Below are 20,018 nucleotides of genomic sequence, written 5' to 3'. Positions count from 1 at the left end.
AAGTTTTTTGATCTGTTTTGTAGTTTTCGTTTGGCGTTCGTTGAAAAATGGAAAATCAAAAGGAACATTTTCGTCATATTTTGCTTTTTTATTTCCGCAAAGGGAAAACGCATCGCAAGCTCATAAAAAGTTATGTGCTGTTTATGGTGACGAAGCCTTAAAAGAACGGCAGTGTCAAAATTGGTTTGCCAAATTTCGTTCTGGTGATTTTTCACTCAAAGATGAAAAACGCTCTGGTCATCCAGTTGAAGTTGATGACGCCCTAATCAAAGCAATAATCAATTCAGACTGTCACAGTACAACACGTGAGATTGCAGAGAAGCTTCATGTATCACATACATGCATTGAAAATCACTTAAAACAACTTGGCTATGTTCAAAAACTCGATACATGGGTTCCTCACGAACTGAAAGAATCACAGTTAACGCAACGCATTAGCAGCTGCGATTTGCTAAAGAAACGTAATGAAAATTATCCATTTTTAAAACGACTGATAACTGGCGATGAAAAATGGATTGTTTACAACAATATCAAGCGGAAAAGATCGTGGAGCAGGCCAGGTGAACCAACTCAAACAACATCAAAAGCTGGTATTCATCAAAAGAAGGTTTTGTTATCAGTTTGGTGGGATTACAAAGGAATTGTCTACTTTGAACTCTTACCACCCAACCGAACGATCAATTCTGATGTCTACATTGAACAACTAACGAAATTAAACAATGCAGTTGAAGAAAAGCGGCCCGAATTGACAAATCGAAAAGGTGTTGTATTCCATCATGACAATGCAAGGCCACACACATCTTTGGTCACTCGGCAAAAATTAATGGAGCTTGGTTGGGATGTTTTGCCACATCCACCATATAGTCCTGACCTTGCACCATCTGATTACTTTTTGTTTCGATCTTTACAAAACTCCTTGAATGGTAAAAATTTCAATAATGATGATGATGTCAAATCGTACCTGATTCAGTTTTTTGCTAATAAAAACCAGAAGTTTTTTGAACGTGGGATTATGATGCTGCCTGAAAGATGGAAAAAGGTCATTGATCAAAATGGGCAATACATTACAGAATAAAGTTATTTAGTTCCATGAAAAAATTGTCTTTGATTTTCTTTTAAAAATCCGCAATTACTTAGTTGCCGACCCAATATGTAAACTGGTTCTCCTACTCCCAGAGGGCACTGGCGTCAGGAATCCAGAAAAGTGGAGAAACAGAGGCCTCTCCACCCTCAAGTCTCCTTGGCAGAGCAGGCAGGACCAAGGCTTCCCTTTGAGAAATACAATCCGGGATTCAACCCTGGCAGAATTTAGGGAGCCAAACAAGAGCTTCATTCAGGCTCATGAGGGTTTCTACAAATAATACTGCTGTGAGAATCTTTCTGACTACTGAGCATGCATATTAACCAGTTTAACTTTTGTTTCTTGTTTTTAGTTATGGCAAATAATCTGGGTCAAGCAATCCCCCTTCTCCCTGTTCTGTCTAGTGACACGTATTTCTACAAAGTCTGACTGAGGCTAGTAGAGCCATCTATACCAGTAGGACAGGCTTTCAGCTCCTTCAGGTAGGGAGCAGTAGAGAGAGGGGAGTTTGGCTTATTGAGTTTTCTCTCTCCAGCACTTGGGACAGTCACAAGTAAAAAGTAAAAGGCTGCTAGATTGCCTTGAATTAAAAGAAACAGAACTAACTGGTTCATCATAATACCAAAGCGGCACACACAAAAAAGGAATACTGGCTAGGTTGCTAAAGAATTAAATTAATAGATAAAGCAACTTCTTGGCAGGGAGAGAAGCTAGAGATGTATTATACTTTTTCTTGATCTGCAGATTATAGCTTGACTCACTGTATAATAATTTATTAAGATATTAGGGAACAGAAAAAGGCCATTTTAAGGAAAGTCAATAAAAAGTGTATTTTTTAAAATTTCAATTGTCATTAGGTGTGTTGTTTAGGAAAAGTTAATTGCCAACAATTCCAAAATAAAAAAACCCATAAGACATTTAAATTTATAATTATATTTACCTAATAGAAAAAGAAGAATTAAGAGCTTCATTCTCTTCACTAAAATTTAATTCTTCCCCTTTAAAAGAATAAACAACAAAATTAATAAGTAAGCCATGTTTTAATAGAGAAAGCACACCAGGCTGAGGGCTGCGAGGAGGGTGCGGACTTCCCCCGGGCCACAGGCCCCAGCCCATAGGTGGAAGGTGCGCCCAGCTTCCCCTTGACCCTCCAGGTTCTCCCCTCACCTCCTGGCCATCTCTTCCTCTTCCTCATCCAGAAACCAGTCCCGCCCAGCCAAGGAGATGACCTGCCCTCTTCCACATTCCTCAAAGATTACCAAAAGGTCCTTGGCACTGAGAAGGTTGATGATGTGATGAAAAGACTCTTGTCTTTGGGAATGGGGAACCAGAAAGAGAAACTAAAATCAAGAAAGAACAATTGTGGCAAACCCTGAGGACACCAGCTTCCCAGAGGCTCAAATTGTTGCCTTGAATGTCAAAATCCACAATTATGAAGAACACACAGGCAGAAACATGAAAAGAACAAAGCTCGCAAGTGCCATTTGCTGATGAGCATTGGCCAGAGGAAAAAGATGCTCAAACATTTTGTGAGGCCAACTACAATGTCTTTGAGACGATATGCATGAGGATTGAGTATACCTTTGGCCCTCTGCACTACTGAAAAGCCCACTACCGCTAGGCGACCAAGAAGGCTCTGTGCATTTGGCTTTACCAGGAGGTTCAAAAGCTGAAGAAGCAAAAAAGGGCCTTGAAAGCAGCAGCAGCCTGGAAACAAGGCCAGATGAACCCAATAAGCTCTTCCAAAGCCGGACCAGAGGCCATCAGGAAAAGCAATACATTTTGTTCAAGTTTTTTTTTTTTTTTTTTTTTCCAAAGGGGGAGAATAATGAGGGTAAACTATCCCCACAAGATAGCATAACATTATAAAACTGTACCAAAACAGTGTGCTCTGTGAATGAAGTCAATGGCATCCATTCCAGAATCCAGAAATAGACTTACATATGAATAATTTTAGCATGATAAAAGTGGCATTTTAATTAAATAGGGGAAGGATTGATTATCCCCTAAAAAAAATGTTTCAACAGTTAACCGAGATGGGAAGAAAATACTTCACTCTGTATACCAATGTAAATTTGAAAAAGATCAGCAGATTTAAATGTCAACAAACTGATTCATAAACGTACTAGAAGAAAAACATGGAAATATTTTTGTGAGTAAATACTTAGGAAGTTCTTTGGAGGAAGCAAGTATTTAAAAAACATCTCAGGAAAGTCCTAAGAAGTTTTATTTCCTGACTAAGAATTGGAGAATGGGTGAGCTTATATCTCTGAACATTTCTTGAGAAAGGAGTGATGAATACCCAGCACTTCCATTGGCCTGCTTAATGCTGTTGATATAGAAATGTATTGCCCATTTCATAATCTCATTGTGCAGGTTTTGAGTGGTGGGGGGTGTAGCCCAGATGTCAGTGGGATTACTTTCTCCTTTGAAATTCAAAGGAAATTACTTGAGCTCTTGTGTTCCTCCTCAGGGAACTCTGGGTAATTTAAGCAATTTCCAATCACCTCAGGATTTGAAGAATTACTTTGATTTATCAACTGTTTTGCTTTACCACATGCTTTTACTATTCTACATTGTTTTGTCCCAAGTGAGGAATATCAGCCCTTTCCCCATTGTTCCCCTAAATTATCATTCACACAGGCATCTGTGTGTGCAGCAAACTTTACAGAGGTTTTTGGTTTCCATGTCCCTTGGAGACAGACCCCTTTCATACCTGGGCTCTAGGGTTCTCCACTCCTCAGCTCAGTTCTCCTATTATACAGAACTATTTTGAGCTTTTCCAGGCCTGTCCCAAAACATGTTAGTGTGTTTTGCAAAAACAATGGCTCCTCTAAGGGAATGTGAACCTTGAGGCTGCAAGGTGGAGTACTGGCAACGACTTCTTCTTTGGCTTTTATGTGAAGTTGGGAGCAAATATTCCCCCACTGGTAGTGGCTACAGTCAGTTGTTATTTTTTTTAAAATATATTTTTATTGATTTCAGAGAGAAAGGGAGAGGGATGTGTGTGTGTGTGTGTGTGTGTGTGTATGTGTATGTATATATATATATATATATATATATATATATATATATATATATACACATCCCTCTCCCTTTGATATATGAACATCAATGATGAGCAAGAATCATCAGCTGCCTCCTGCACACCCCCTACTGGGGATCAAGCCTGCAACCTGAGCATATGCCCCGATCAGAAATCAAACTGTGACCTAATGGTTCATAGGTCGATGCTCAACCCCTTAAGCCACTCCAGTGAGGCCATTTTGATATTACATAATTTCCTTCATCTCCATCATAGGAAGAACTGGATTTCATAGTCATCTGGATACATTTCCCTCCATTGCCTATCATTATTCACCACATAAAAGAAACAAACAATTCAAAAGTACAACAAAACAAAACAACAAAGTCATTTTAGAATTCCCAGGTTTATGAGAAAGTATGTGATCTAAATTCTACTGAGCATATTTAAATACAATTTTTATAATGTTTGGACCACTCAAAGCCTAGGGTTCATGGGCAAGAGTTATGACTTTAAAAGTCATTTAGATTATTAGATTGACTTATAGCCATGTCTGGGCCAACAATTCTGTTACTGAAGTTCTTTCAGAATGCTCAGACAGATAGTTAAATCATCCTACTTTTAAAGATCCTGGTCCTTTATTTCTCTAAATGTCTGGGAAAGACACTTCTTTCCTATTTTTTACATTCTACAATCTCCCATATTGCTCAATATTCTCAAAAGAAGAAGAGTATTTAGATGGAGGTATGTAAATTTATCAGGGTTGTATTGTTTGTTGTTTCTTGAAGACATACACCCACTTTGGGATAGGTAACTCATGCATACAATTAAAAATTCAAAAGGCACAAAAGATTATATAGTTAAAAGTGGTGTCCTCCCCCACTAGTCCTTCAATTACCTAATTCTCATTTGCAGAAAAAGCCATGAGAATTAGTTTATCTTAGAGGTATTTTCGATTACCCCCACTTCCCACAATAGTATACATTCTATATATTATACACTCTATCTTCTATACATACTGTTCTCCGTTTTGGTTTTCACTTAACCATGTAGCCTGAGGATTGTTTCATGCCTGTACTTATAGAACTGCCGTACCTTTAATTTTCTTACTCTTTTAAAAAATATATATTTTGTTGATTTTTTACAGAGAGGAAGGGAGAGGGATAGAGAGTTAGAAACATTGATGAGAGAGGAACATTGATCAGCTGCCTCCTGCACACCCCCTCCTATTGGGGATGTGCCCACAACCAAGGTACATGCCCTTGATGGGAATCAAACCTGGGACCCTTCAGTCCGCAACCCTTCTATCCACTGAGCCAAACTGGCCAGAGCTAATTTTCTTAATTTTTAAACTGCACATCCTTCCACTTTATGGAGATAACATCATTTATTTAATAATTCCAAATCCATGGCCATTTACATTGTTTATAATCTTTTTCTGTCACCAATTCTGCAATGAATTACTTTATATGTAGGTCATTTTGCTTGTGTGAGAATATCTGAAGGGTAGCTTTGCAAAAGCAGACTTGCTGAGTTAAAGGGTATGGGCATTTTCAATTTTAATAGCTGTTGCTGAACCCTCCAAACAGGCTATACCTCTTCACATTCCCACTAGCACACATTTGAGAGTACCTGTTTCCCATTACTTTGATCAACAGAGCATGTTATCGAGCATTTTGAACTTTGTCATTATTATAGGTGAAAAGTGGTATCTTGTCCTTTCAGTTTAGATTCTTCTTCCTTAAAATGTCATCTCCTTCATAAACTAAGTCGGTCTATTTGATGCAGTTCTGGTTTTTCTTAGTGTATCCCCCTGATCTCTCTTGTCTTGTCACACACCGTTCCTCTCTGATCACGGCAGCTTTCTGCTATGTCTTCCTCTATAGTAGGTGTAGATCATCCTTATTACATTTCTTCCCCCTAAGAGGTTTCCTGGCTATCCTTGTTTGATTGTTTGTTTTTCTATATGAATTTGAGAAATTTTTTCTGGCTTCCAAAAAAATGCTGTTGCATTTTTATTGAGATCATATCCCCATTAATAGATTATTTAGGAATACTATGACTCACTTGTTAAAGCTTCTTAAAGGCTTACCATTTCTTGTTCATATCTTCTGAGTCCTGTCTTCTTTGTGCTTATAACAACATCGTAAGTAAAATGTTTTCTTATTCATTCTTCACAGCATCTTTGAAAACAGGGGCGACAGAAGGTAAGGGATTAGCCTGATTATATTTGATAGAAAGCCCTAATCCAGTTTTATACCTAGTATTTGGTAATGCCTCACCAGTAGGTTTCACTCAAATTCAAACACAAAACAAACTTTTCTACCGATATGTAAGCACGCGTCTGTGGTGTGTTTCTTGCATCAAGATCTGTGGCCCAGCACTGTTGAATGCATTTTGATTATTGAGTAACCATCTCAAAAGAATTTTGAAACCACAATTGGCTTGAATGCTATATAATAACACACAGGATCCTGGCCTGTTTCCCAGAATTCTCTTCTGGTTTCCTAGCAAGTTTGGTCATGCCTGGGAATTTGCTGAAGATGGTACTTGGACCAGTGACTTCCTGAATGTGACATTGAGATCAATGGCATTTGTCTGCCCGAGGGTTTTAGGACTATGATTTTTAGATATACTGCAGTCTTTACTGCCCTGGTGCTCAGGCAGCCGTGGTACACGGTGCAGACAGAAAGGGCAGTTTGCGAATTGGTTGTGAAAGGAAAAGATCTTGAGGGACAACCTTCTGTTGCAAAAATCTGAGTTACATACCCGGGCACGCTGGCCTTGCAGCTGGAAGATCGTCAAATCTTCAAATAAATAACTGAAGGATTTAAAAACTATCTTTATGCCACCCTTGCTTGACAACTGGCCACTCACTAAAGGTCAGCCAACACTTGATAAACAGTTGGTTATGTCGGCTACCTGGGCACTTCCTACCATCACCTCCCAGTTCAGCTAATACGGAGGGCGGAGAAAGAGCTTGCATTCATTGCTGAATTAGTTAAGGACACACATACGTGTTGACATATGTCTCTGAGTGTATTTTTGGATTACATTTTCACCACAAATATTGTCTTCATAGTTTTGTGTTTAGTCAACACTGTTCTCTTCAGTGCCATGTGCAATTAAGAGCCTACTTAGGTAAAATATTTTTTAACATGGAGAGCAGTATGATATAGGTAACGTCTGAGGTTTTTGCTACCCCATAAATGAGAACATTCTTTAGCTGGTTCCTCTGTAACAAAAGGACTACTGTGTTCTAAGCTGGAATGTTATGCAAGAATCTGAACAGCATAGTTTACTGAAGGCTCAGCCTGTTTAGAGCCATACCAAAAAGTAGGACAAAGGCCAACAGCAAAAATGTGGGGCAAGTTTTAAGCAATGAAGTTAAAGGCGTATGGATGTTGAAATATTTAATTCTCAAGGCTGAGACCAGGCTGTAAAATCTAGCTATGAAAGTATATAGATGAACCATGAACGGCATAGCTATTTGATTCAATGATCTCACTGCTGAGCATTAAGAGGGTTGCCAAAATCATGAAACCCCTCCAAACAGAGAATGGTGATGGCGTCAGATATCACTTGCCTTTCATTCCCACTATAATGGTAACACGTTAGGCTGTAAATATTAACGATTTTTAAATGAGAAATGGGTAGCAAAAGTAAACGAGGCATATGTCAATTTCAAGTCTAGACAAATAACACAAATTTTATGGTTCTCATGTTAATAAGATTGTTGTATCAACCAAGTCCTATGAGACATACTTTTCTACAAACATGACTGTGCTCCCGCGTCTTAAAATTTGCTTTAAGTAATCATTAAGTTCTGTGGTCACAGGATTCTATGAATGTCAGCTGAGTGGAAACCTGAGTCTGACAAGCCTCTCAGAGAAACTAACACATGATTTAAACGAATGGGAGTTCTAGTTTCTCTTGGTGACAATTATTCACTCCCCTAGGGTCCCTGTACAGCTGAGAACCTGAGTGCCTTTATCTCTATTAATCATTTGAGAGAACTGATGGAAAGGTTTCAGGGTCTGAATTCTGGGATTATGACAGATTACAATACAGGGTATTTTCAGCCTTCTTAAACCTGGGTAATGTGGCCTGACCATCCCCGGGACTATTTTACTCCTGGGTAAGAATATTTAGCGGCTGCTTGTGCTGCAAGGAACACAGATAAGATTACATTCCTTGGGCAACTCACGTGTGAAGACACGGGTCCTTCTCCCAGCTGACGGAGGCAAAGCAGGAAGCGCTCGCTTTGGTTTATTCTTCTGAGGAAACAGGCTCCTTTCTCTCCCACTTGCTGGCACTGTGGATGTTCTCCCGGCAATCGAGACCACCAGCAGGAGAGTTAGCTAGAATGTTGACACCGAGTTACCATGCTCAGGCCTCTCTACTGGAGACAGGTGTGTGGGCTCTGGTCCCGAGGCCCACCTAGAATGGGCCTGCAGCCGGGGAGGCGGGGAGGCGGGGAGCACAGGTTTTAAGTGCTACCGTGTGAGTGCTGACTTCCACGGGGCCACACCACCATCATCTTGCAGCTGTGTGCCTGGGGGCTTTACCTAAACTTTCCTGTCTCTTGATTGGTTTCCTTGTTGGAAAATAAGGCCTAACTACAGTATTTACCTCATAGGGGTACTGGGCACATTGAATGAGGAAACACACCTAAAGGCATCTAGAACAGCAGACCCTTCCATGTTAACAATGACTTTAATGGCCACACGATTGAAGATTTAATCTATCTGGCTAGTAAGCTTCCACTCCTGTGTATGTAGATGTATCCTTGAATCTTTTTAGGGGAAACATGAGCAGAGAAACCTTCGAGACAGGTGGTAGTAGCAAATCTTTATAAGCATACATCTGGTTGAGAAAAATTCCCAGGATTTGAGGTGTCAGAAACGAATGTCTAAGTTGGCGTTACTCTGAGGGGTGGGCTCAGACAGCCCCCAAAGATGCCCTCTGCTGCCTAGGCGACTGTCCACTCGCACCACCTGTGTGAGTGCTGACACCCTGACTAGGCCTTTCTTCGCACTGAGCTGAGATTCTTCCCACAGAAGTCATCATTAGTACACCACGTGGCCAGTCAGCCATCAGAGGCAGATGTTTTGCGGAGGGACTTATCTTGGGGTGCATTTATATTGAGGTACAGGTGATCTTTAGCCTCCAAAAAGGTTGTGGACCTGGTTAATTGCTATTTGACACTTAGAATACATTCCCTTCTTTATAAATAAAATACAACAAAACGCAGTACTGTCTCTCACAAAGGCAAACTAATTGATCAACTCTCACTTCCCATGAACTCCATCTTTTCTTTGCGAGTCCTCCCTTCCATAATGTTTCAGTTGCAGAGGTTAAGTCTTAAAGTACTGTCTGCTATAGAGAACTGGAAGGAATTGGAAATGCACTGAAGACCCTCCCCCCAATTGTGAATGCAGTGAATACTTCAGAATAAGTAAAAGTTCAATAAATGGAGGGAAACACAGCAAATGCCGGGGTGAGAGAACAGCAAGTACAAAGGTAGAGAGCTGTGAACACACGCGGTTATGCTTAGGGAATAGCATATGGCAAGAATAAGGTGACCAGACGTCCCTCTTTCCAAAAATTCTTTCCAAAAATCGGGTCGAAGGACAAATTGTTAAAAATCGGGTCTGTCCCGCCAAAAGCGGGATGTCTGGTCACCTTAGAAGGAAGTACTTGGTCAGCAGGGAACTGCCACTGAGTCACTGTGGGGCACAGGTTGTGGAGTGCCTGTAATTCTAAACATGTAGTTAGGCATTTTCCATTTTCACAGGTACAACAGTCTTTTAAAGTGGTACACCCAAGTTCTATTTTCAAGCTCATCCTGATGTATCCTTCACGCTCTTCTGCTGCATCTTAAGAACTATTTTAACCCATTTCTTTGGTGGTGAACAAAGCAAGGTCTCTTTTGTCTGATCCCAGGTAGAGTTTACCTTTTCTCAAGGTTTCTTCCGATTCAGAAATTTCCATGGATTTTGGACATGTGATTTCCCTACTAGAGTGTAAACTCTATGAAAGCAGGAGTGTTTATATTTTTAAACGCATAGCATGGCACCAGTCTAGATATACATAATTTAATAAACTGAAGCACCTATGAGGTGATGCCCTGTGGGAGGTCCCATGATGATTAAGACATGCTCCCTACCTTCAAAGAATTGCAAAGGAGTTGGAATGAGACCTGTAATCAAACCCCAAATCAAGGCAAATGAATGCAGTGCAGCTACTGAGGTATTGTTAATGGTGGCACTATGCACTGAATACATCTCCCCAAATTCACATGTTGAGACCGAATCCTTAATGTGATAGTTTGGAGGTGGAGCCTTTGGGAAGTGACTAGGTCATGAAGGTAGAGGATGAATGAGATTAATGCCCTGTAACAGGGACCCAAAGAGGTCCTAGTGCCTTCTGGCATGTGAGGTTGCAGGGAGAAGACAGCCAGGAGATGGAGGGCTCTCACAGACTCCGAGTCTGCTGGTGCCATGATCTGGGGCTTCCCAGCCTCCAGGACTGTGAGAAATGTTTATAAGCCACCCGTAATGTTTGTTTTTTCTATAGCAGCCTGAAGGGACTGTGACAGGAGATTCAGAAGCAGTTATTAATTTCAGAGGATTGGAGAAAGGCTTTATGAGACACTATCTCAAGGACAGAAGTCCCACTAGGGATATGGAGGTTATTTTTGCTCAAATGATGACTAACTTGAACTCTTCTGGATCTAACAGAGAGAAACCCACCTGAAAATAGCTTAAGCTAATAAAAGTGTAACTGGGAAATCTAAAGATGGCATTTGCTTCAGCCCCCCAAGACCTCCTGCCTTGTCCCTGTGTATAAACTGCCTTCTCCCCCACAGCAGGTGGACACAACCCATGTGGCCGAAAAAAGGATGGAACCTGGCCACCGATGGCTCCATGCTCATATCACACCATGTGCCACTGGATTATATTGAATAGCCGTAGAAGGCTATCCGCATTTCAGGGCCAGCAAATAAAATCTTATGGAGGGCTGCTGCTTGGTCTGGTTTGGGTCATGTGCCCATCTCTGGGCTCATGCTGGCTCGCGGGGCGGGAAGTATGGTACTTCTCACTTGGCCATGTACATGGTGCTGCACCTGAGCTGTACTAATAGGGACTTACACAAATCAGAGCATGATTTTAGCCAGGAGTGAGGAAAGTTGCAAAGACTGTTCTAGGATCTGTAGCCTATTAGACTCACATGGCGTGAGCAGGGCCAGGGCAGTCCTTCATGAGGAGATGGGGAGGACCCAGGAGAAAATTTGTTGGGCAGATTAAAAACAACAGGTAATCACTACAATAAATAAAATGCATGCACTCATAGGAGAATGGCATGCAGTTTGCTGTGACAGAAATCTGATGCTGAAGGCAGGCAGTGGCAGATCAGGCCGGAGTTGGACTGGGCTGTGAGGAACCTCCAATGATAAATGCAGCTGTCAAAAGGCTTCAGTCAAGGGAACGCTGTGATCAGACATACGGCACCTCATTCCCCTTTCTCAGAAACAGCTTCTGGGCTAACTTTTCTGAAATGTCTAAGTTGTCAGACCATCACGATCATGCACCAAGTCTCCTTCCTTCCCCACATCTGCCATTTCTTCCTCCCATCCTCACATTGTTCCAAATGTGAGGATGGGAGGAATCCTCACATTTGGAACAATGCCTCTCTCGAAGGACCTCCCCACCCCTCTCCAGAAGAGAAGAGGAGACACAGCAGCAGCGCCCGGTGCAGAGCCCCAGTCCCTACTTCATGGGTGTAAAATGCCCGGGATGCTATCTACGTCATCCCTACATCCTGGACCTTTCTTTTCCAATCTAATACCACATTTTAGGGGATGACTTTGTCTAGCACTGCAGTTCCTGGGTTCTTACATACATCTAAAATCCCACTGTGCAGCCCGCTGGTTTGGCTCAGAGGTTGAGTATCAACCTATGAACCAGGAGGTCACAGTTCGATTCCGTCAGGACACATGCCTGGGTTGCCAGCTTGATCCCCAGTGGGGAGTGTAGAGGAGGCAGCCAATCAATGATTCTCTCTCATTATCGATGTTTCTATCTCTCTCTCCCTCTCCCTTCTTCTCTGAAATCAATAAAAATTTAAAAAATCCCACTGTTCGGTCAGTCTGGCGCCACCCAAAGGGTGGGGCATGGGAAGGTAAATGGAAATGTAGTAGTAGTTGCAATCTGCATGGGTTTTGGGGCTTGACTTCCTACTAGTCAACCTACCTTCAGATCAGCCTGAGAACCACATCATCTTTTGAACCCTGAACTGAGAAGTTGTGTTTGAGTGGATTATACTCTGAAAGATCAGAACTTGCCAATCTTTTCCTATATGTGTACTTTATCCTCCGATGTTCTTGAGCGAGACTGTGTGCCACCATAGCCACCAACCCTCCTAGTAGGAGGTTGGTGATAATAGCTCATCAGTAGGTAGATTTTAATATTATTCATTCCTCATAAACTTTTTGGGAGGATTACCAGGAACTGTACAGAATCAGGAGGGTTACATTCCCAAGAACGCTTAGATCAGCCTATTCTCGTAGGCTGTTTACTACAGGGCACAATTACTTGCTTTTGGTGAATGAGGTGGCACATGGATCAATTTAGCTAGAGAAACACAGTATAATCCAGAAAATTACACTTAACTCACTGACTTAAAATTATTCAGTGTTGCTCAGTGGTTTAGAGCGTCAACCTGCGTACCCAAGGGTCACAGGTTCAATCCCGGACCCCAGGCAGGGTGTGTGCGGGAGGCAACTAATTGATGTGTCTCTCTAACATCAATGATTCTCTCCCCCTTCCTCCTTCCCTTCCATTCTCTTTGAAAGTCAATGAAAAAAATATCCTCAGATGAGGATTAACAACAACAAAAAAAGAAATTATTCAGTTCTAATTGAGAAATATAAAAACCAGACAATTCTAAAATCAGTTACAGTATCCCCCCCCCCCCCCGCCCCCCCATCCAAACTGATCACTCCAGAGATAGAAACAGGAACAATCCTTCAGTAAAACTGAGGAGCTGAGAAAATTAACCGGCCTTGACCACTGAAAAGGAAAGTAACGAAGGGAAGGAAAAAGGCCACGTAGTTGGTACCGCAGTCATGAGCGCGAATAGTACTGTTAAGGAGAGGGACCCCAAGAGGAGACACAGCAGCTGAGAAAACACGCCTTTCCGGCGGGGACGACCTCCCCACAACATGCCTCTCTCGAAGGACCTCCCCACCCCTCTCCAGAAGAGAAGAGGAGACACAGCAGCAGCGCCCGGTGCAGAGCCCCAGTCCCTACTTCATGGATGTAAAATGCCCGGGATGCTATAAAGCCACCACCATCTGTAGCCACGCACAAACGGCAGTGTGGTGGGTTGGCTGCTTCACTGTTCTCTGTCCGCCAAGAGGAGGAAAAGCAAGGCTTACAGAAGGATGTCCCTTCGGAAGGAAGCAGCACTAAAAGGATCTCAAATTATGATAAATGGGAAACTATCTCAATAAACACATTTTAGATAATACATACATACATACATACATACATACATAGATGGAGAAAAACCATCTTTGGGGTCTCAGGAGAGTCACAGTGCCAGCTGCTTCAGAGAAATGTACCTACGAGCAAAGAGCAAAGGACTCCCCAGGTGCTTCCTGGCAGAGATGTATGTACCACGACAGCCAGAAAATAGTTACACCTTTAACAAAAAGCACACAGGAAATCAACTATTCTCAGAGATCAAGCAGAGATGGTAGTGAGTGTGGGTGCAGTCAAGGGAAGAGATGAATGGTGCTCACAGATATCTGATGTTCGCAGGCGAAAGCATTAAAGGTGAAGTGTTAATATACTTGTTTTTCATCTTACTCCAACAGAAGACCAGATGTAATCTTCCTAAAGAATAGCTTTCCAACACATCCTGATAACTGCAGGGTGGGGAGGAAGCAAGTTGCACCCTGTTGTGTATAAACGAAAAACCATAAGGTAACAGACAATACTAAGCACACTCCCACAACCTCCTCAAACACAAAGACAGAGGAAAAGTCTTATGATTTGCCAAGAGACTATTTTTGGGGAGAACACACGCGTGCGCAGTCACACACACATTTATACCATTTATAAAGGCAAAACCTTTTCTCCCGTTCTCCAAAATGTGTATCACTTAGAATTTAAAATTCCTATTAGTTAACCTATGTTGTAACTATTTTAAAAGGGTCTGCTTATAATACATTGCTAAAAGGCTATATATAAACATCATGAGAATGAAAGGAACATTAAACATTTTACACTATGCAACTTTTCCCTACCAAATTTGTGTTGGTCGCTGGAGTGAAAAACAAAATGTTTCCTGGGTATTTCTGTTTTTTCACTCTTTTGCTTTTCTTTTTCCTGGATACCCTGGGTCTGAAACTGAAAGGAAGGCTGTCCGGACCAGGGAGGGCATCTTTCAAGAGGGTCAGGGAATAGAGAGGACCCCAGGGAACTAACTCAAGCCTGGAGGTATTCTGAGTTTGCAGCACCTAAAGCATCAAATTACAAAGAGGGCTGGGGTAAGGGGTGGGGAGGAGGCGCAAAAACAGAGGGGCCATTTCTACCTTTAGGAATTCCCTACCTACCAGGGGAAGGAAATAGGTAGTGTGGTCTTAGACATAGCTGGCAATTAGGACAAGGTTCTAATTCTGTCTTTGGCTGGCCATGTGATCTTAAAGGGTAGGAAGGGCCACTTGTCAAATGAGGTATTCACAGGAAAGGATGAATCTTCATAATAAAGGAATTAAGTGTGGTGGGCAACTCTAAGTATGTTCCAATTTTTTAAAAGTCTGGTTAAATAAGTTTAGAAAAACTCCCCTCCCTCCTCCCTCCCCCATAGCCCCAGACTCACACTTTTAGTGTGTCAAAGGCTCCCAAAGCCTTGCTGTAAAGGAATCTTTTACATTTGTCATTTCCCAACACACGCTTTGGAAAATTATCTCTATACCCCTTTCAGCTCCAGAATCCTGTTGTTCACGATATCCTTCCTTGGAGACTTCACTTCTTCCCTCTTTCTGTTGTGTAGTCTTTCATTGAATCTTTGGGCTGAACCTAATGTACTATCCCATCACTTTCCTTTCCATGACCTCTATGTTATTTAAATGCTCGCATGGAACTGAAATAGGGTGTCCAGCCATGGCGGCTCAATGGTGGAGCATCGACCTATGAACCAGGTCACGGTTCGATTCCTCATCAGGGCCTAGGTCCAGGTCGTGAGCTCAATCCCGTGTGGGGCATTCATGAGGAAGCCATTAATGGTTCTCTCTCATCACTGATATTTCTACCACTCTTCCTCTCCCTTCCTTACCGAAATCAATAAAAATATATTAAAAAAACCACACGGGGTTGGACTAGATGATCTCTAAAATTTGTTCACACACAGAAACTTTAAGATTTTTTTTGAAAATGATCACAAACATCCACTAAAGTATGAAACCTGGGCTGTTCCATCACAGCACTAATGTTTACAAACTGAGACCTTTGAGATGAAATCCTATATCCTGCCTTTCTGTATACTACCCTAAGCTCAATACTATAAACATTTCCTTGGCAACTTCCTTCTGCCCTTGGTCGATGCAAAAGGAGAAATGAGGGAGGTGGTGTGGGAGTTCCCTAGCCCCATCTTCGAGGTAACAGAGTTCAATGGGGATGCCTCCTGCCAAGTGTGCTCTGTTTTTCTTGTAGGCAAAGGGTTATAAAACGTTAGGGAACTATACATATTGCCCATGCCTAACCACAAAAATATTTAATGAATGTGCTTCCAGTTCAGCCAGGGCACCATCTGATTCCTGGCAGAGGCTGAGGCTTAGAGATGGCAGCAGAGCAAGATAAGAGGCAATCTGAGAATAACTGCACAAGTCAACTATCCAACAGTCACACGTGTTAGTCATATTCCAGTTCTCCAGCGTCTGAATGCCATATCCTTTTTGTACCCAGTCCTGACCCTTCTTTAACATCCCCCTTTTTAATCCTCATTTCCGTCCTAACAAAAGATTAAAAAAAACAAAACAACAGTAAAACATACACTCAAATTAGTTTCCGCCGCTGTCCCAAAGCCTTTTTAGTAGCTGGAAAGACAGAAATATTAACCAACCTAATTAATCAAACAGCAATGCACTAATTTCCCCTCGTCCAGGCCTCCCAATGAACCCCCTGGGGTAGGTCTGACTCCACAGCAGTGCATGGGGTCACCGGCCGTGACACTGCACTGGCGACTTTTCTGTTCCTGTCTACTCTTTGCAGGAACAGAGCTGGGATGTGGGGTTTTGAAGCAATGCTTTGGAGAGCAGGATGCTTCAGTTCACAATAAAACACAGCGAGGAAGAAAATGAATGTTTACATGTCACAGAGGGCTTCCATAGAACATGCTCAGTGTGAGAATTTTCAGAGGTTGACAGATGCAGTTTGACAGAAATAAATAAAACAAGATTCCCACGCTTGCTTCACATATAAAGGAGTAGTTATTGGAAAAGAGTATACTTTATAATTATGTTCCAAAACAGAGTGACACTGGATTATAAGTATAATTACTATTAAAAATAAAGGAATAAACTAAGAAAAGGCTTTAGCAAAGGCTAATTTTAAAGTAAAAATAAAACAAAATTTAATCTAAAAACATTTTCATTTTACGTTTAAATAACCCTAGGGAGCCTAACTGGATTAAAATTGAACGATCTGACCAGTAATCAAAAGAATCATCATAGCATGTACACAAAATAGAGAATAAAATTTTAATGGTATAAAAAAACAAATCTTTTTGGCCAATTTAGTACTTGCTGGAATAAAGTTGTAAAATGTTACTCAGTAACTGACTTAGCTTCTAAATCAAGCCAAAATCATACATATTCTGTATATTACTTGAGTATAAACAAGTACATTACATGATAACATGCAGACATGGAAACAAGAAGAGTACCGTGAAGTCAGAACTGCCATCTCTGTTGACGAAGTAATGAGCTGAAAACAAAACACCTGCCCAGTAATCTGGGCTATCTCATTTTGAAAAGGGGGTTTTAACTGTTGTTCCAAGGGTTCAAATTCCATGTGGCTAAGTTTGATTTTGTTTTCTGGATATGAAAAATGGGAAGCCGATATATTTCGACAGTTATGGGAATATATATTTTTAAACTTAATATTAAACTCAAAAAGGGCTCTTCACACTCCAGTGGTTAAGAATGAATTCCTTAAAGCTCTTAGGCATTTGAGTGCCATGCCACCCACAGCAACGTATGCTCAAGCATTTACTAACAGTTGTATGAGATGCGTTGAACTTTCCTGAGAACTAAGTTAGACCTAGGAAATAAGCAGGGTATGAAAATGACCTGAGTTTACAGGAATCTCTAAATTCAGAAGAGATTACTTCAGTTTTGCTAAGATCTCATCAAAAGCCTTTTATAGCAAGGGTTTCGTAGTCACATATTGGGTCATGGAACCTTGGAATCTTTTTAAACACTAAAAAGGAGTGTTTTATGTTGTGCAAATTCAATGAAAGGCCAAAACAGACAAGAGGACTGACTGATGGTGCTGAGTAAAACCTACAGGTAAGCCACAGATCCCACTGCCTTATAAAGAAAGAAGGCGAGATGTGCAATTGGCCAACTGTGCACCAGGCTGACGGTTTCTGGAAGCTAGAAAGATCCTGTGCGGGAAGTGAAGACAGCACCTTAAGTGGAACCTAGTGGAAGCCACTCAGAAACGAGGATGGTTGTGGCAGAGACGGCTACTGATCCCCTCTAGGTGACTCTTCCTTTGTGTGTGAGAACCCAAGAATGTGTAAGACAAGCAGAGTAAAGTATCAGCTTCAGTCATTTTTCCAAATTATGAATTACAACTTCTGTTACCGTTTGCAAACTACTAAAAGGTAACCTGTGAATTATTAGTCATTGCTATCAAAGAATATGATCTTGCTTCAAACTGAGCTCTTCTGATTTGCTGTTATCTAATTCAAGGCACTTTACATGTTTTGGTGCCTTCGTGTATTAACATGTAACATGAAAAAAACACTCATTTACTCACCTCGAGGAGCTACTACATGGACCACTGACTCTTAAAGCACTTTGAGCTCATCAGATGAAAAGCACTGTGGGAATGAGTAAGCCGAGGAAAACTCTTCTAATGCCCTGGAATTCTGATCTGTTGTGCCTTATGTCTCAATCATGTTTTCTGAAACACTTTTAAAATAGAACCTGTTAGTGGCACTCTGTCCCTTTATTTATGTTGTTTGGCACATAGATGTTTATATATTTAAAATAGTTGTCATATTCCTGATTCCAAAAAAGTTTACTAAATTTTCCAGTAAAGTTAATGAAATGTACTCCTTATGGAGTACTATGTTAAGTTTAGAAGTCTTTAGCTTTCTCTGAGATACATGTGACATAATAAAAGGTTCCTTTTTTTTTTTCTCAAAATAATTCAACTAGTGTTATTTTGTGAAACTACAAGTTTTTAATGAAAAAAAAAAAATACTCAAGGTATGCCACAGTGTCTATATATTCATCTGAAGAGTACAAAGATAAGTTCTAAAAAAAAAAAAAGGGGGGCCTTAACACTATAGAAAATAAATGTGCTTCTTAAATTGTTCAAAGAAAACATTTAAAAAAACAATGTTTCATACATTGAAATAAAGCAATTTGTCAGAAATAATAAATTATAAATACAGTAGTTCAAATATTGTTTCTCTTTTAGCATTAGTTTTGCTAAACAAGTTAAATTCAAAACATTAAATCTGTTACACTCCTTTTTCAAAGGAATTGTGGAAATCTAAAACAATGATACCACCTTATGATCTTTACATAGAATATACTACATACTGACCATTTTAGATTTATAACATATTTTGATTAATACGTTACATTCAACCCATTAATATGTCTTTATATTTGGGAGAAATTAGATTGCAATTTAAAACCTTGAAGTTTACCCAAATGTTCCTTACTTCCAGGTCTTGCTTGATTCTCTGCAGGGGGTTCTATCAGACTCTTAATTAAAATGATGAAAACTGTAAATTACTTCTTTTGGACTGAAAAAATGTTTTGTTTTTAAATAAAATAAAGTGCTTTTAAATTCAAATATTTCTTGCTCTAAACAAAACTGAAACATACTTAAACCTTAAATCTCTGTATCTTGACACACTTTAATAGAAAAAAATCATTATTGGACCATTAATGTCTTTCACGATTTCAAATCGGATCTAAATCGGGTTTTGCATTATCATCGTGCTCATGTTTGTGCATGAAGGTTAAAAGAAAGAGGGCAACATCCAAGGATGACCAATAGGCAGTATGTGACGTGACAGCTGACCAATAGCGGCTCTCCACAAGTCCTTCTCTGAGTTCAAAGTCAATTCTGTGATCCAATTCCACTAAAAAAAAGAAAAAAAAAAGAAAAAAGAAAAAGGAATCAAACAAATGAATAAATTATTACAATAAAAAAGGTTCCAAATAGACTTACGAGTTGAGGATAAAAATTTAGCTAATAGAAGTGATTCTTCTAATGATAAATATGTATATATATTTTAAAGTGACTTTCCACTCTAATTATATGGAAAAAGCTCAGAAGAGCCTTATTACCTCAGGATTCTACGTGGTAAGTCCTTTTTTTGTGTGCCCAGGTTAATATGGAATAATAACTTAACAAACAAACAAAAATTCACTACCAGGCCGATGTGGCTTAGTGGTCTGAGTGTCAACCCATGAACCAGGAGGTCATGATTCGATTCCTGGTTAGGGCACATGCCCGGGGTGTAGGATTGATTCCTACAAGAGGGTGCGCAGGAGGCAGCTGATTGATGATTTTTCTCTCCCCCTTCCTTCTCTCCCCCAAATTAAATAATTTCAGTTGGTATATTTGGAGGGAAAAAAATGCTGGCTTTCCC

The 20,018-nt window shown here is 40.6% G+C and overlaps 1 protein-coding gene and 1 pseudogene across 9 annotated transcripts in view; one reads left to right on the top strand and one right to left on the bottom strand.

The window, feature by feature from the left end:
* The first annotated feature begins 1,341 nt into the window (after positions 1-1,341).
* On the top strand, positions 1,342-5,836 carry LOC311611814 (small ribosomal subunit protein uS15m-like; annotated as a pseudogene). Its single transcript has 3 exons — positions 1,342-1,368; positions 2,236-2,853; positions 5,696-5,836. The product of its transcript is annotated as a small ribosomal subunit protein uS15m-like (transcript).
* Positions 5,837-16,861: 11,025 nt separating this feature from the next.
* DDHD1 (DDHD domain containing 1) overlaps positions 16,862-20,018 on the bottom strand; it is an 86,032-nt gene continuing 82,875 nt past the window's right edge. For all 8 annotated transcript variants that reach the window (XM_084877596.1, XM_084877602.1, XM_084877598.1 and 5 more), the window contains one exon: positions 16,862-19,505. In XM_084877596.1, coding sequence (XP_084733722.1) covers positions 19,324-19,505 — 182 coding nt within the window. In that variant the 3' untranslated portion in view covers positions 16,862-19,323. The remainder of the gene's footprint in view (positions 19,506-20,018) is intronic.

The sequence above is a fragment of the Pipistrellus hanaki genome, assembly GCF_964339955.1.
Source record: "Pipistrellus hanaki genome assembly, chromosome: 1".
NCBI lineage: Eukaryota > Metazoa > Chordata > Mammalia > Chiroptera > Vespertilionidae > Pipistrellus > Pipistrellus hanaki.
The sequence above is the reverse complement of the archived record's forward strand: the minus strand, read 5'-3'. Positions and strand labels throughout refer to the sequence as shown.